The sequence below is a fragment of the Mauremys reevesii genome, linkage group 8 (assembly GCF_016161935.1).
Source record: "Mauremys reevesii isolate NIE-2019 linkage group 8, ASM1616193v1, whole genome shotgun sequence".
NCBI lineage: Eukaryota > Metazoa > Chordata > Testudines > Geoemydidae > Mauremys > Mauremys reevesii.
The window spans coordinates 95,323,713-95,338,956 of record NC_052630.1 but is presented as its reverse complement, the minus strand read 5'-3'; the positions used below and the strand labels follow the sequence as shown (position 1 = coordinate 95,338,956).

At 44.8% G+C, this 15,244-nt stretch overlaps 1 protein-coding gene across 2 annotated transcripts in view; it reads right to left on the bottom strand.

The window, feature by feature from the left end:
* C8B (complement C8 beta chain) overlaps nt 1–15,244 on the bottom strand; it is a 32,135-nt gene that overhangs the window by 9,617 nt on the left and 7,274 nt on the right. For both annotated transcript variants that reach the window (XM_039486411.1, XM_039486412.1), the window contains exons 5-9: nt 12,621–12,753; nt 10,221–10,418; nt 6,522–6,762; nt 2,195–2,323; nt 1,463–1,626 (exon numbers count right to left, since the gene is read on the bottom strand). In XM_039486411.1, coding sequence (XP_039342345.1) covers nt 1,463–1,626; nt 2,195–2,323; nt 6,522–6,762; nt 10,221–10,418; nt 12,621–12,753 — 865 coding nt within the window. The remainder of the gene's footprint in view (nt 1–1,462; nt 1,627–2,194; nt 2,324–6,521; nt 6,763–10,220; nt 10,419–12,620; nt 12,754–15,244) is intronic.

The window sequence follows — 15,244 nt, the reverse complement described above, 5'->3', positions numbered from 1 at the left end:
TTTGGGAGCATGAGCTTTCGTGGGTGAATACCCACTTCGTCGGATGCAAGTAGTGGAAATTTCCAGGGGCAGGTATATATAAGCAAGCAAGAAGCAAGCTAGAGATAAGGAGGTTAGTTCAATCAGGGGGGATGAGGCCCTGTTCTAGCAGTTGAGGTGTGAAAACCAAGGGAGGAGAAACTGGTTTTGTAGTTGGCTTGCAGCAAACTCGGCAGGGCAGCCTGTGTCCTTTCCCTCCCAGCTGACTGGAGAGGCGCAGAGCCCTCCCAGCAGGCGGCGTGGCGGTCGGGGCTGCAGGGCGAGCGCCCCGCGGAAGCCCTGGCTGCCCCCCTTCTCCCTCTGACCCCCCGCTAGACCGGGCGCACATTCTGCTACACGTCTGCAGCACAGGGAGTCCCCCTGCACTCTGGCTCCGGCCGCCCTGCAGGGTTTGTGTGTGTGTGTGTGCGCGCGCTTTGCCACTCCGGCGGCCCACAGGTGTTTTGATTTTTTTTGAGGGGGGGGGGTCGGCAAAAAAGCGAGAGTCAGCCCTGCCCATGATGCACCATGGTCTTCCCACTTGCTGAGACATCGGTGCACCATGGAGAGTCCGTAGCTACAGTGCATCCTGGGAGATGTAGTCTGTCCAGGGGAACCAGGCCTATAGAGGAATATGAGGCACCTACAGATCCTATGAGGCACCAGGAGGTGTGTGTGGGGGAGGAGGAGATTTCAAATCAACATTTTTCACTTTTTAGAATGCATTTTGGGATTTGTGTTCAGTTTTTTTGACAAAAAATATTTTTTCCTGTGAAAAACAGACACTTTTCCCAAAAACATTTATTTAACCAAAACCCAATTTTCCATTGAAGAGCAGTCCAACAAAAACCAGCCCTAGTGCAGCGCCATACCTAAGAAGAATATTCTTCTGCCTTCACAATAGTCACTCAAATATTAAATTAACTAATTGTGACATTCAGAATTATGAGGCTCTATTGACATTTTCCCCCCTTGTTATTTTTCACTTTCATGCTCCTCTATATATTCGAGACCTGGCCAAGGCTGGAAGTAGGAAAGCCTAGTAAAAATCTATTCTCATGAGATCCTATCTTAGTTTTACAGATTAATGAGCTTTAGATAGCCTGGACAAAACAGCCAGACTTTTTGGTACTCTCTGCTTTTTGGAACCAAACAGAATTGCTACTATACACTGCATGGTAAATATGGAAGGCAAGGGTAATCCAGAAAAAAGGAAGGTCATTTTATTACACTCTAATATTAAATGCAATCAGGTATATTTCTAATACAGCACTGCCTAGATTCTTCAAACTTCAATTATCTGACATGCCTTGTTACCTAAAACAGGTCAATTAGTTACTCTGAAAATCTCCCTGATTATTCAAAACCTCACTTATCTGAATGTATTCCAAGTCCCCCATGGCACGTGACTAATTGAGGCTCTGTGGTGTATTATTTACAGTACCTTTAGCTTTATGATTTCAGGGTTGTACTGTACTGCATCTCCCCACTCCTGCATTAGCTGAGCAGTCGGCAGATCTTTGTAGGCAAGTGTCGTGATATGCTCACTCCCTCCTCCACGAACGAGGGCTATGAAATCTTCCACAACTTGCTTTTGCCTGATGCTGTCTGCAAACAGGGGTAAAGTAACCAGCTCAGCTTTGCTATTTCTTAGTGGATCACAAATAGAATAAAAAGCTAGGGGCAAAGCAGACTCTGCCAGTTACATATCCATTTCAAAACAAACCGGGAAAGCGACCTTGGTCACAATTATTTATATACAGCCAAATATCTGGCACTCCCTCTGACTTAAAAGGCAGAGGTGCCTGAGGGAGGACTTCAAGATATGGCCCATAGTTTTTCATTTGACATTACTGTAAATGAAAAAACAAACAAACAATAGATTCATTCATAGGTTTTCAAGGAAAGAGGGGATCACTTAGCCACAAAGGAAAGAATAATAAATCAGCCTCCTCTTAATGGGGCTATCATTGAAAACAACTAGTGCAGGGTGCAGAACCTCTTCCTTGAGTAAAGGGCTTGATCCTGCTTCTGTTAAAGTCAATGGTGTGAGATCAAACTCCATAAAACAAAGCCCGTTTCCCGCGTGCAGATCTATTTTACGTCTGAAATTGAGCATATATTGCTCTCACATAAAAAAAAGAACATACAAAGCACAAAACTATTTTATGTTTACCTCCAATTTCATTTAAAACTGCCTTACAGCCAGCAGCTGACATTCCCAAACTTATATAAACTCCATAGATATTTGCACCAACGTTAAAGCCATGCTGTGCACAGGCCTGGATGTCACTTAAAGAGTAACCTAAAAAACACAGTAAAACATCACATATTAATAAAACCAACACTCCATTTTAAGTACCTTTTGCTGATTTTTTTTGCTCCCCACCCTCCCACAGGGAATTTTTTGGTCCCAGTCTTGCTCTAAAAAGGTGCCCTCAGCTCCCAGTGACTTTGATGGAGTTGAGCGCTCTTGCGATCAGACCTTTAGTAAAGAAAAATTTTCCTCTCAAAAGTTTAAATGTTTTTGCTTGAGGGGCTACACCAACTGTCATAGAGTTCCTGGCACAGAAGAAGTGGCACATTACAAATAATGAGCATCATAAAGATAAAAGGTAATAATTGGAGATATACCAATCTCCTAGAACTGGAAGGGACCTTGAAAGGTCATTGAGTCCAGCCCCCTGCCTTCACTAGCAGGACCAATTTTTGCCCCAGATCCCTAAGTGGCCCCCTCAAGGATTGAGCTCACAACCCTGGGTTTAGCAGGCCAATGCTCAAACCACTGAGCTATCCCCCCCCAAAAGATATAGTTACTGCTTTGACCCAAGCCCTGGTGCAAGTTACAAGTTTGCAAATTAACGACTAAGGGCCCAATCCTGCAAACACTAGCCATTCAGCATAGTGCTTACCATGCTGAGTGACTTAAAGAAGATTAATTAGGGTTGTAAAACGTGCATTCAGTAGCAAATGTGTGTGGGATTTAGCCCTCAATGAGTTAGCAGTTAAGGTCCCAATTCGACAATGTACTTAACCACATGACTTACTTTAACCCATTAGTAGTCCCATTGAAGTTAGACCTGTGCTTCAATATCTAGCTGAACTGGGGCCTTAACAAGCAAGGATGATGCACTACCTTCACTTCATCAATAACAGCCTCTCTACCAGCAATCACATTTGACAGTCACTCACTGCAAGGGAATAAAACTAGCACTAAATTAGTGCTCCCTGGACTCAGTAAAAAGGGGTTATCCTAATTAAATTCCATTCCAACATTGGCTATAGCACTTATCAAATTGGCAAATAAAGTTAGATTTCAGCTTTAACATCTAACTGGCACCTTGGCAAATCCATCTGATTGACCCTCCATTCACGCTTACATTGTTTATTTTGACTGCAAGATCTTTGATTCAATGACTGTCTCTTGCTTTGTGTATGTACAGTGCCTAATCTTGTGGTCAACTGGGGCTTCTAGATGCTATTGTGATCCCAGTAATAAACAGTAATAGCAATACATTGGTGTTTAGATGTGAGCTTCTAGAAAAAATATATAACTCGAGATGGGCCCAAAACAAAACCTCAGATCTTGAATACCACCAAAATTCTGAATGCCTGAAATCCAGATCTAAGTTCTGTCCCTCTGGCTCAGGTCCAAACTAAGAGAGCTGAAAACATTATATATTACCTACCACCGTACTACTCAACAGAAGAGCAAACAGATAGTGGACCCGGCTGTGTAACACAAAGAGTACTTTAGCAAATAGGCACTGAAGGCCGTTCCTCAACCTCCCATGCCAATGGGTAAACAAAAGAATGCTGCTACTGATTATCATCCCACAACTCTCTTTGTTCCTGGCAAACAGCTAGAGCAGCATCAGGCAGAAAAGTGACCCAGCAGATTATTCACTGTTTCCTAGATTCCTGTGCTCTGGAAAAGTTCTGGAGGCTAGACGAGTTTCACAACTACCACTTGTAAAGCACTGAATAGAAGAACGTAGGTTTTGATTTTCAAAGCCAACTGGGGGTTTAGCCATAGGATTCTCATTCATTTTAATGTGTAGTCAGCTTTGGAAAGATCAACTACCGGGCCTGGTATGCTGAAGTGATAAGCACTGGCAGCTCCAGCTAAATTGGATGAAAGTGGAGGGTGCTCAGCACCATTTGAAAATTAAGTCCTTGGTTTACATACAGAAGGGGAGAGCATTATCTTATTCAGTATCTCTTAGGATGCTACAGGCCTTCCGCGTCTTAGCACAAACCCAGTTTTGAGAAAACTTCTTTTCAAGTCACCTTTACAAGGTATCACTGGTTCTCAGCATCAGCTAGTGCTAAAAGGCACTGAAGCTCATTAAAAGGGTTGGACAAATATTTTCCATCAAAACTTTTTTTGGATCGAAAACTAGGGGTTTTTAAAAAGCAGAAAAAATCAAGGACAATGTCTGCTTTCCTTCAAAATTTGTTGTGGTTTTTTTAATTGAAAAGCTGAAGTTAGTCTGCCAAAACCCGAACATGGTTTGGGATTTCAGAAGTGTGTGGCCAAATATTTGCTGCTTGCTGTGTTTGATTGTTTAAAGAAACAGGTTTCTGGTACTCTGTTGGCTTCCTTGATTCATATCTGTCTCCATAACTTTGGGTTCATTTAGGTTAGAACATAAGAACGGCCATACTGGGTCAGACCAAAGGTCCATCTAGCCCAGTATCCCGTCTACTGACAGTGGCCAATGCCAGGTGCCTCAGAGGGAGTGAACCTAATAGGTAATGATCAAGTGATCTCTCTCCTGCCATCCATCTCCGCCCTCTGACAAACAGAGGCTAGGGACACCATTCCTTACCTATCCTAGCTAATAGCCATTAATGGACTTAACCTCCATGAATTTATCTGTTTCCTAGAGATTGGCTCCATGGGATCCCTCACAAACTGGAGACGATTACTGTGGGTTTGTCTTTAGTATAGCTTATGAACATACTCCACGAACTGAGCATTTGACTTGTTCCAGAATCTGGGATGAGCCTATGTTGTGAAAACTGAAATGCTCAAAATAGAACATCCATTTGAATGGACACGGGGTGCTAAAATTAAATTAACCCAGGGGGTCTCAAACTGGGGGTCGGGACCCCTCAGGGGGTCACAAGGTTATTACTGGGGATCTTGAGCTGTCAGCCTCCACCTCAAACCCTGCTTTGCCTCCAGCATTTATAATAGTGTTAAATATATAAAAAGTGTTTTTAATTTATAAGGGGAGGGAGTCGCACTCAGAGGTTTGCTATGTGAAAGGCGTCACCAGTACAAAAGTCTGAGAACCACTGAATTAACCCCTCTGGAGCCTCAGGGAATGCAGGGGAGGTGGGTCTCCCTTGGTAGGGTTGGGAAGGAGGTAGGTGGTGTAGGATATTGCTCTTCTCATGTGATCCCTCCCCCATGGCTCTCATGGCTCTATCACCATTAATCTAAAGTGGCTAATTTTAAATGAAGCTACCCTCCCCTGACATGAATCTCCCTATGGCACTGAAATTAAATGTAGACTATAATTTGGCATTTGAGAAGTGAAAAGGATGGTAGCCCTAAGGGAAAAGATAACAGCTTGGTTCTTTGTGTTAAATAGCTGTCTGCAAGCCTCAAACTGCTGAATGAGCTTTGGGGTAGTGAAGGCTGTGCCTCCCCAAACAGTTTGGCCCTGCCCCTATCTCACCCCCACCCACTTCCTGCCCCTCGACTGCCCCCCTCAGAATCCCTGACCCATCCTGCTCCTTGCCCCCGGAGACCTCCCCCCAACCACCACCCTGGGACCCCACCCCTCATGACCCTCCCCGGTCCCTGTCTCCCCCGACCCCTATCCACCCCCTGCCAAGTCCTGACAGACCCCTGGAACGCCCACGATCCAACCCCCCATTCCCCGACCCCCCCCTCCGAACCTCTGCCCCTCCCTGTCCCCTGACTGTCCCTGGGACTCCTGTCCCTTATCCAACCCCCCTGGCCCCGGCCCCCTTCCCATGCCGCTTACCCCCGCCTCCCCCTCTCCCGGAGCCTCAGCGCGCCGCATCCAGGAGTGGCCCTGGACAGCGCTGTAGCGGTGTGGCTCCAGTGGGACCGCCCCCTTACCACACAGCTCTCAGTGGGAGGAGCTCAGGAACTCTCAGCCCCACCCCCTTACCACACGGCTCTGAGCGGGAGGAGCTCAGGCTCCGCCCGAGCCATGCCGCTTTAGCTCTGTCCAGGGCCTCTCCTTGACGCGGCGCGCGGAGGCGCCAGGGGATGGGGGAAGGCAGAGGTGGGGGGGAGCCTCCGACATTCTCGTGGGGGCCCCTGCGGGGCCTGGGGCAAATTGCCCCACTTGCCCCTCACTCTGTGTGGCCCTGGAGCCTAATCCTCACAGAGCAGCATCTGGAGGTTGAGGCAGGAATAATGCTGTGGAGGCAGCAATTGTTTTCCTATATAGTAGTAGATCTGACCCCAGAGAGAACTGCTCTTTCATTAAATGCTGTATAGTATTGGATACACATACCTGCCTTTTGGAGTTCTTCACTGTTCACAACTAACGTGTATTCGTAGATGCCGCCAAGAGTGGCTTCAGTGATGTAATGCGTCCCATAATCTCTGTAGAGTTCTCTGTATTCACCATAGCTGTACTCTAAAGGCAGCTGATGGAGTCTCTGCAGGAACTCATAATGCAGCATCAGAGTCCGAGGCTTCAGTTTATAACGGGCAACATCCAGCTCAGAACGGGCATGAATAAATTTGCTGGACTATATGACATGTAGACACACAACAGCATCCAAGTGAAATGAGGGACATAGGTCTCCATGCAAAGTATGTATGTTATATATACTGTCTGTGCATTGTATAAATGGATGTTATTGGTCTGCATTAAACAGCTCACACAAATCTGTATACTCAACATAGATCTTAATTTGTAAAATGTGCCATTACCAAAACTTGAAGTGAAGGGAGAAATTTTACACAATGGAAACAAAGACATTCCCTCAAACCAACTATTGTCCAACCGAAAGAATATCCCTCCTCTCCACACCCCTTTTGGGGCAAAAGCCTGGATAATAAAATGAGCTTTTCACTGTGCCCTAAATACATTCAGACTCAGGTTCGTTTGGGCCATCAAGGGAAACATTTTAAAGCGCTGATGATCTTTCAATTTAAAAAGCCTGTAAACTGGATAATAAAATCTAGCCCCCTTATCGGGCCCAAAGCAGGACTCATTGGGTGGAATTTAGTGGTCTGTGTTATGGAAGACCATAGTGGACCTTTCAGTTCTCAAAAATCAATGAATATGTGAGTTACCCCAGATCCTCCTTATCTCTGTAATGGTGTCTATTTCAGGAGCTTCTCGGCCCCTTGGTGAGCATCCCTAGTGCAATCTTCTCTTTATCAAGGAAGCTCTATTTGGGGTTTTTACCATGTATAACCCACACACCTCCTGGATGTGATATTCTATCCCATTGTGGGGGAGGGCGGGGAAGAAGAGCGAGAGAGAGGAGTCTGCTCTACAGCCATATGGCTTTTAGCTCATGCAGTAGAGACTAATGCACTGATGTCCCAGGTTCAGTCCCAGGTTCAATCCCAATCTATCAGTGTTACACAAGCTACACAGAAACGAGGCCACTGTTCTACTCCTGAATGCACATGGCACTGAGGACACCAGCATATAACAGCAGTGGAACTAAACAGCCAACATGAAGTAGGCCTGGTTTACAACAGTGGAAGGTTAAGAAGAAACCAGGAGATGGTGCATATTGCCCCAGAATGAAGTCATGTCACTAGAAGAGCACAAATTAAAGCTCCTCCAGATGGTTTGGAGTGTATACAAGGTCACAGAAGTGATTGAAGGACAAGAGTGAAAATGTATGCTTCATGGTGAACATGCAGCCAGTATTCTGTGCTGTGTGCCTTGAGTTCTGTGGGTATCTCATATCTACCAATCTGAAATGGCACGTGCTAGTCTATAATTAAACTGGTGAAGACCTGCTAGCAGTTTTAATTTTATATCACCATCATAGCTACTGTACAGTTGACTAACAGGGTTTCTTTGTTTGCATTGTCACTTACTGCAGTGACAGCACCTGTCTTGTACTACTATGACTTTTCCTGTGTGCACTGACATCCTGCTGGGATTCCAAGGTCACTAGTCTTCCACTGCACAGTCTGTTCTATGCATTCATAAACACATAAAACCTGATGCCTGAAAATCCCATCCATCCCAAAGGAAGGGAATGTCTTTTATCCAGGAACTCACTTGCTATTCAATGGAACTCACCAAGCTGGACAGATGGAATTTCAAAGTTCTAGGGCTCAGTATGTAAATAACAATCTGACCTGTGTGAAATCCCTTAGATTAATCACGTTCTGGGTCATATCTAGGGTGACCAGATAGCAAGTATAAAAAATCAAGACGGGTGGGTGGTAATAGGTGTCTATATAAGAAAAAGCCCCCCAAAATCGGGACTGTGCCTATAAAATTGGGACATCGGGTCACCCTAATCATATCTGTTTCCCACCCATCTTTCAGGACATTTTGATTTCATTCACTACCATCGCTATTTACTGTTGTGCTTGACATATCAAGCAAGTTATTTTTCTTCATGGTCTCCTGACCTGAGGTGGATGCTATAGTACATTAAACTCCCTGGCAGGGTAACCTGGTAGTTTACAGTTCCTATGTCCAGTGGCTAGTATGACCATGTGTCAGCCCCTTTAATGGCTGGATTGTCAACTTTAATATTACTCCTGAGGACATTCTGCGCCAAAAAAATTAAAAATTATGTGACAAAAGTTTTAAAATTCTGCAAAATTCTGCACTTTTTATTTGTCAAATAAATGTGGAGGCTCCAGCATGGCACTGGGGAGCACAGACCACTGGCTGCACAGAGGTGGGAGATCACTGTGCAGCTCCCCCCTCCCTGGACACGGACTCAATGGTGAGGCTGCACCCAGCCCTGACACAGTACAAGGACCGGGCCATCCCCAGAAACACCCCAGAGCCCTGCCTCTCCATGCCAGGTCCACCGGGTGTGGGCAGACAGGCTCAGCAAGGCAGGATCCAAATGTGGAGGGGCTTAGCATGGGGGGAATCCAGGTGTGGGTTGAGAGGGTTCTGTGTGGGGAAATCTGGGTGTCAGTGGCTCAGTGCAGGTGTGTGTGTGTGGGAGGGATCTGGATGCACAGGGGCTTGTTGGGGTTTTTTGTGTGCAACGGTAATGGAACTCTGCAGGGGGATCCAGGTGAAGATGTTAGGGGCTCAGAAGGGGGGTCTGGGTATGAGGGACTAACTGCGGGGGTCCAGATGCTGGAGGAGTGGGGCTTAGTGGGGTTGCAATCCATGTGCAGCTGGTTGGGGCTTGGTAGGGTGGGGATCCGGGTGGTTCATCAGGGTGGTCCAGGTGCAGGGGGAGTGGGACTTGTCTGGGGGATTCTGGGTGCAGGGGGAGTGAGACTCGGCAGGAGGGTCTGGGTGTGAGGGGGGCTGAATGGATGCGGGAGTGGTTCCCTGTACAGGGATCCTCCTCCTGCAGCTGAGGAGTGATGGGTGCAGAAAGCTCAGGGGGAGGGTTGCAGAGCTTCCTACAGCTGGGGGAGAAATTTGGGGGTGGATCTGACTAGCAGGTAGGAGCCATGAGCCGTGTCTTCCCCAGTCCCGCCCCTGCCCGACAGTGACTCTCTGCCCGACTCTCTGCTGGCTGCCCTGGGCATCACTGTTTGGGAAGATTACATGGCCATTTCTGTGGCTTCCCTTTGCTTCTCCATCAGAAAGTCATTTTTCTGCAGGGAAACAAAGAAATCTGCGGGGCACATAAATTCTGCGCATGTACAGTGGCACAGAATTCCCAAAGGACTATTATTTTGTGCTATATCCCCTATGCTCATATAGGGGCTGCTGTGCATCAGTAGGCCCCCGCCAATCCGTCCTACATGACAGTACTTTTGTACCAATAGGTGTGCACTTCCCTTTGTGTTCAGAGGACTAATTTGGGCCAGTTTCTTTCTTTCACTTTTTTACAGTGAGACTCTATTGGACAGACCCTCAGCTGATCTAAATTGGTGTAGTTCTACTGATTTCCTTGGAGCTATACTTCAAAAGCTGAGGATCTAGTCCTATATTTTTTATACATGTATACACACACGTACATTTAAACTTCACATCTCAGGTGTTAACTACTAAACTGATAACAGTTTTAAGTAGAAAGTAACTTACAGTTGCAGAAAATTTTTTCGTCCTTTGAATGAACTTCTTGAACCTGTTGTCAGTATAACTGTAACCAAGTTCAAACACTCCTGATATCTTTATTCCAAAGCCAAAGCTAGTCTGCGAAGCTCTTGCCCTAAGGATATTTTCTTCAAAACTTGAATAAGATTCGTATTCAGTCAATGTAAATTCATATTTGCCTTTGGTCTAAACAAAAAGCAAAACCAACACACTTTATTTCTTGCATACTGATTTCATACCTGAAGCAAAGGGAAAACATCTTGATAGTCTTGCAACAAACATACTTTTGAATTAGTGCTTAAACTTTAAAGATGAAAAGCCTGGTATAATTGCTAATCATTATTATTACTACTACAATACCACTTGATTTGCAGCACAGGTTAATAAAATGCAGATGAGAGCTACTGTCTCCACCGCATTGCAATTGCCTACATCTTAAAAGTCCATGAACATTTAAACACATTTAAAATTGCGAAAGGAACAAAGCTTGCTTAATAGGCATCACATATCAAATCACACTAGATAACACACAGCATTAACTTCAATGGGCTTTTAATCAGGCTCCGTATCTTTGATGCCCATTAAAGATAAATGACAAGTATGAAAATTACTTGGGTGCCTGCCCTTTTATACAGTACGTTCTGGATATTTTAAAACAATAATTCTTATTTGCACTTCTGTAGTCTCCTCTAAGCACATGACTCTCTGCCAGCAAGCCCATGTTGGCTGGGTGTAGTGTAGCAGGCTCTCCTCCTTTAGTGCCCTGGCTGCTAGCTGTGCTGCCAGCCCTGTGGTGGTCAGCTTCTCCTTGCAACTCGGCCAGGTCACACAGAGTCCCACCCCTTCTGGGGTAAACCAGCAGTCCGTTAAACTTTGAACTTTGAACTTTGACAAACTGTTGAACTTTCAGTCTGAATCTGGACTCACCAGTCCTTACCCCTGGTATCAGGGAGGCTTCAACAGTCCTTACAGGGGGGTTTCCGCTCCACCATCCCTGGTGGGCTGGTAGGGAAACCCAATGCCTTCCTGCTCCCCTGGATTCCAGTCCAGGGACCCTTGAGTAGGAAGTCAAGGCCTTGCTACACAAACCCCTGGCTGCCTCCCTGGACCACCTCCTACCTTGCCCAGTCTGCAGCCTTTGCTGCAGCCTCTTTCCTGGCTCCCAGTGTATCAGCGCCACGCTTTCTAGGCCTCTTCCACAGGCCCACTGCAGAGCTTCTTAGCATCTGATTCTGCTGCAGGAGAGTTTTCTCAACTGACTCAGCAGGAGTCCTCCTGCTCCCTGCAGATCCATCTAGCAGCATGCTGAATCCTGGCCTCCCCGACTCCAGCCAGGCGTCTCTCACTGAGAGGAACCCAGAGGTCTGCACTCCTTCCTGGTTTACCCCTAATGATTCAGGAGGGTTCAGCCTGGTTCAGCCCTTTTAGCTCCTCCCTCCAGCTTTGACACTTACTACAGGTGTAGCAGGGCAAGGCTGATTGAGCCCTCAGATTCTCCTTAACCCCTTCAGGCCCATGGTGGAGTTGGTACATCCCTTCACATCTCCTTTCTATCAGAGGAACTCAAGGTGCTTTCCTCACACTGCCCCTTGAATGTAAGTATTTTTACACCACTTTTATGGAACAGGTTCTTGAGGCAAAGAGAAAGTAAGGCCCTGATCCTGCACCGTTAAAGTCATTAACGGTTTTGCCATTGACTTCAATATGCTTAAGATCAAACCCTATCTGAATTTGCAAAAATTCACATTGGAAATCTTTGGCAGAGCCAGAATTAGGTCCCAGATCTCCTAATTTCCAGTCCTCCGCCTGGACCATGAGACCATCCTTCCCCTGAACATGCAACACAGTCAAAATAAAGTCTGTGCTGTGTGCAATAATGAACAATGGTAGAAGTGCCCCAAATTACATGTTGCCATGAACACAAATATTTCACTTTCATTATGGACACTGGAATCATTCCTTTCTCCTTCCCCTACAGTTTTATATTTAATACTTGATTTCCTCATATTATGAGCATTACTATTTCAGGCACCCTGTGCACTGCATCATTATAGAGAATCTCTGAAATCTAGTTCACTTTCTTGCAAGCAAATCAAGGAAACAACAGCATCTAGCTCAGAATTTTGGATGGCTTCATTACAGAAACTTTACTTTTTCATATTTGTGTCATTTAGAGAACATATACATGATTATTAGAGTATAACAATCACTTATTATGTTCCCTAATATTTTCAAAGTAGGTCAAAATTTAGTCCTAAACCACTTGACCCCAATTCTTGAAATTCATTAAAATGTCATCTAGTAAATGAAGCTGTGTCGACACGCTGCACTGAAAACTATTGGAAATGTAATTAAAGTTGGTTTGCAGAAAAAAAATCTGATTCTTACCTCTGGGGAGTAGCTTTCTACATTGTATGGTTTTCTAAACCTGGTATCCATAATATAATGTGGAGTACATCCCCCAGCATAGTACCTGTGATCAAGAACCAAACCTTCCAGATTGTTCGTGAGGATATTTAACCTGTGTAGGAGGCATAACAGTGAAACAATAAAGTTTATAATTTAATTAGCAGCAAAATATACAATTTGGCTAAGAAAGACAAGATTTCCCCCCCTATTTCCTTTTGCGCCTGCCTATTTTGTTGCCTAGGGATTCTGTCATCAGAACTTTCCATCTTCTGTCATCCACTCTGAGTGGTCTAGGAGAACCTTCCCATCTGACAAGCAAATGAAAGAGGAACTCATGTTTTGAAACATTTCTGAAGATAATATTAAGCGCAGAAGAATTACATTCTGTCAGCTGGGACTGACATTATGGCATCATCCCATCAGTGATAGCAACATTTGTATCCTTTACCCAGCCAATAAAAGTTCATGGAATTGAAATTGCGCTGGAAAGTAAGGATTTGGAGTAGCTCTTTCAGGAATGGCAGAAGGGTCAGAGGTGGGCAAAATATACACTAGGCACTGGATCAGATCCTAAATCCATCTGTAAAGAGTAAAAATGCAGTCTGGCAAATCTTTTTACGTAAGGAGAATGGCTTTTTTTGGTGATGGGACCAAGAGTTCTCTGTTATTCACCACCATCACTGAAGGGCGAATCCCAGTGGAATCTCATCTACATGGTGCACGGTCTCAGGATACGCGCTACGCTGAATGAGATCATGTTTAAATAGCAGTGAGCATCACTAGAGGAAAAATCACAAAAGAAAAAATACCGATGAAATCGGGAAATCCCCAGAACCTATCATTGTTATGTTGTGCTCCAGGTCTTTGTTAGGCCTGCCTTTCGTTAGTGTGGAGTCAAAGGATAGCATAAAAAGGTCTCTGAAATTGTTAAAATTAGCTTCAATCTTAGAACACAGTGAAAAGCGGGAAGATCCACTAAAATCGTATGACTGAGCATTTGTGGCTTCAAAGAAATGAGAGGCATGTTTCTGTAAGAGTTCAAATTATTTTTTAATTTATACTATGGTTAACAGCAGCAGTAATGACACCCACAGCGGTCGCATCTTCAGAGAGTTGCACAGAAATGATCATTTCCCCTTTAACGTGATTTTTACAATATGAAGCAAGATTTTTGAGGGATGCACGTGAAGGAAGATTAGGGGACTATTTTCCCACTGTAGGATCCTATAGACAGTTATCATCCTATATGAGTTAGATCATATTCAACCATCCCCAAATTCAGGGTTGTTTAGTTCTTGGGTGAAATCTTGCCCCCACTGAAGATGATGGCAAAACTTCCATTGGCTTAAATGGGGCAGGATTTCACCCTGGGTTTTGGTTCAGTCCATTCCAAATGTAGGGGCCCACTGCAACATATAGATCTGAATCCAGATTCAGATTTTAAGCAATCCAATGCTCCGGGATGTTAGTGTGACCCTAAGAGCCCTTCAGTGCCCACTGACAAAGGGTTCATTATCACATAACAGCAACTCCTATCAGGCCTGACAAACTCACTACACCTAACAAATTGCTGTCATAGTATTTATCTATAAAGAATGTTGTGTAGCGTGTCAAATGAACGCTTATATCATAGTGGTCATCATAAGCATTGCGAGACATATGTATGGGCATTAGTCAAGAAGGTGTATGTATGTACTAAAAATATGTTTGAACTATGTAAACAGGCAGGGTAGATAAACTAGTTTTTCCCAAAGGAATGTTTATTTACCTGCCTGCCTCCAATATCTAGCAAGCGTTGTGTAAGTCAACACAAAGCAAGTTTCATTTGAAAGACAACAGGAAAAGCACGTTGCCAGGTGAATGAGAAAGACAATATGGCATGAGCACGCTGAAGAGCAAACAGCAGAGGAAAACAACTTTGTCTGGGGGTACACATCACAGGGACACATTCCAAAGGTTTTCTGGAGCATAATGAAGAGGGAAGGAACCTAGGGATACTCCTGGCAGAGAGGAGTGAAAAATGAAAAATCTGGATCCTGATTTGACTGAAAATCAGCAATGAATGCAAAAGACCAAGGGTGAGAAAAATGCTTTAGCCAAAAGACTGTAGCTGGCTAAAGGTCTATTTAATCTCTTCCCAGTGTGTTCTATTTTTGCTTTATTTGTAATCAATTCTATTTCCACTACCCTTACTCAGTTGTTACTAAAACCTTCTCTTTGTTTTACCAGAAGTAGAATTCAGTGCTGTAATATTAAATGAAGTGTGATTACTCGGTTTAATCAAACAAGCTGGCGTGTACACTGTCTCTCTGGAGATAGCCAATTTGGTAATCTCTGTGAGTGTCGAATGATGGGCTGGATACTCCTGGGGAATGTTCTTCCAGGGACTCAGGAACCTGGGTGCACCAAGTGTTATGTGCAAAGAAAAGTATGGTCTGGCAGAATCCTGGGAAGTTTGTCTGGGGTCGCTAACGGGCTGTGGTGACAGGGAGCTCTCACCTAGTTTAGCACCAGCAAGTCTCTCTTTTGCTAAGGCAGAGGGGTAACAAGGTCACCCATAGGTCTGGATGCCCTGAGAAAGTGTCACAGTTTGGACACAGAAT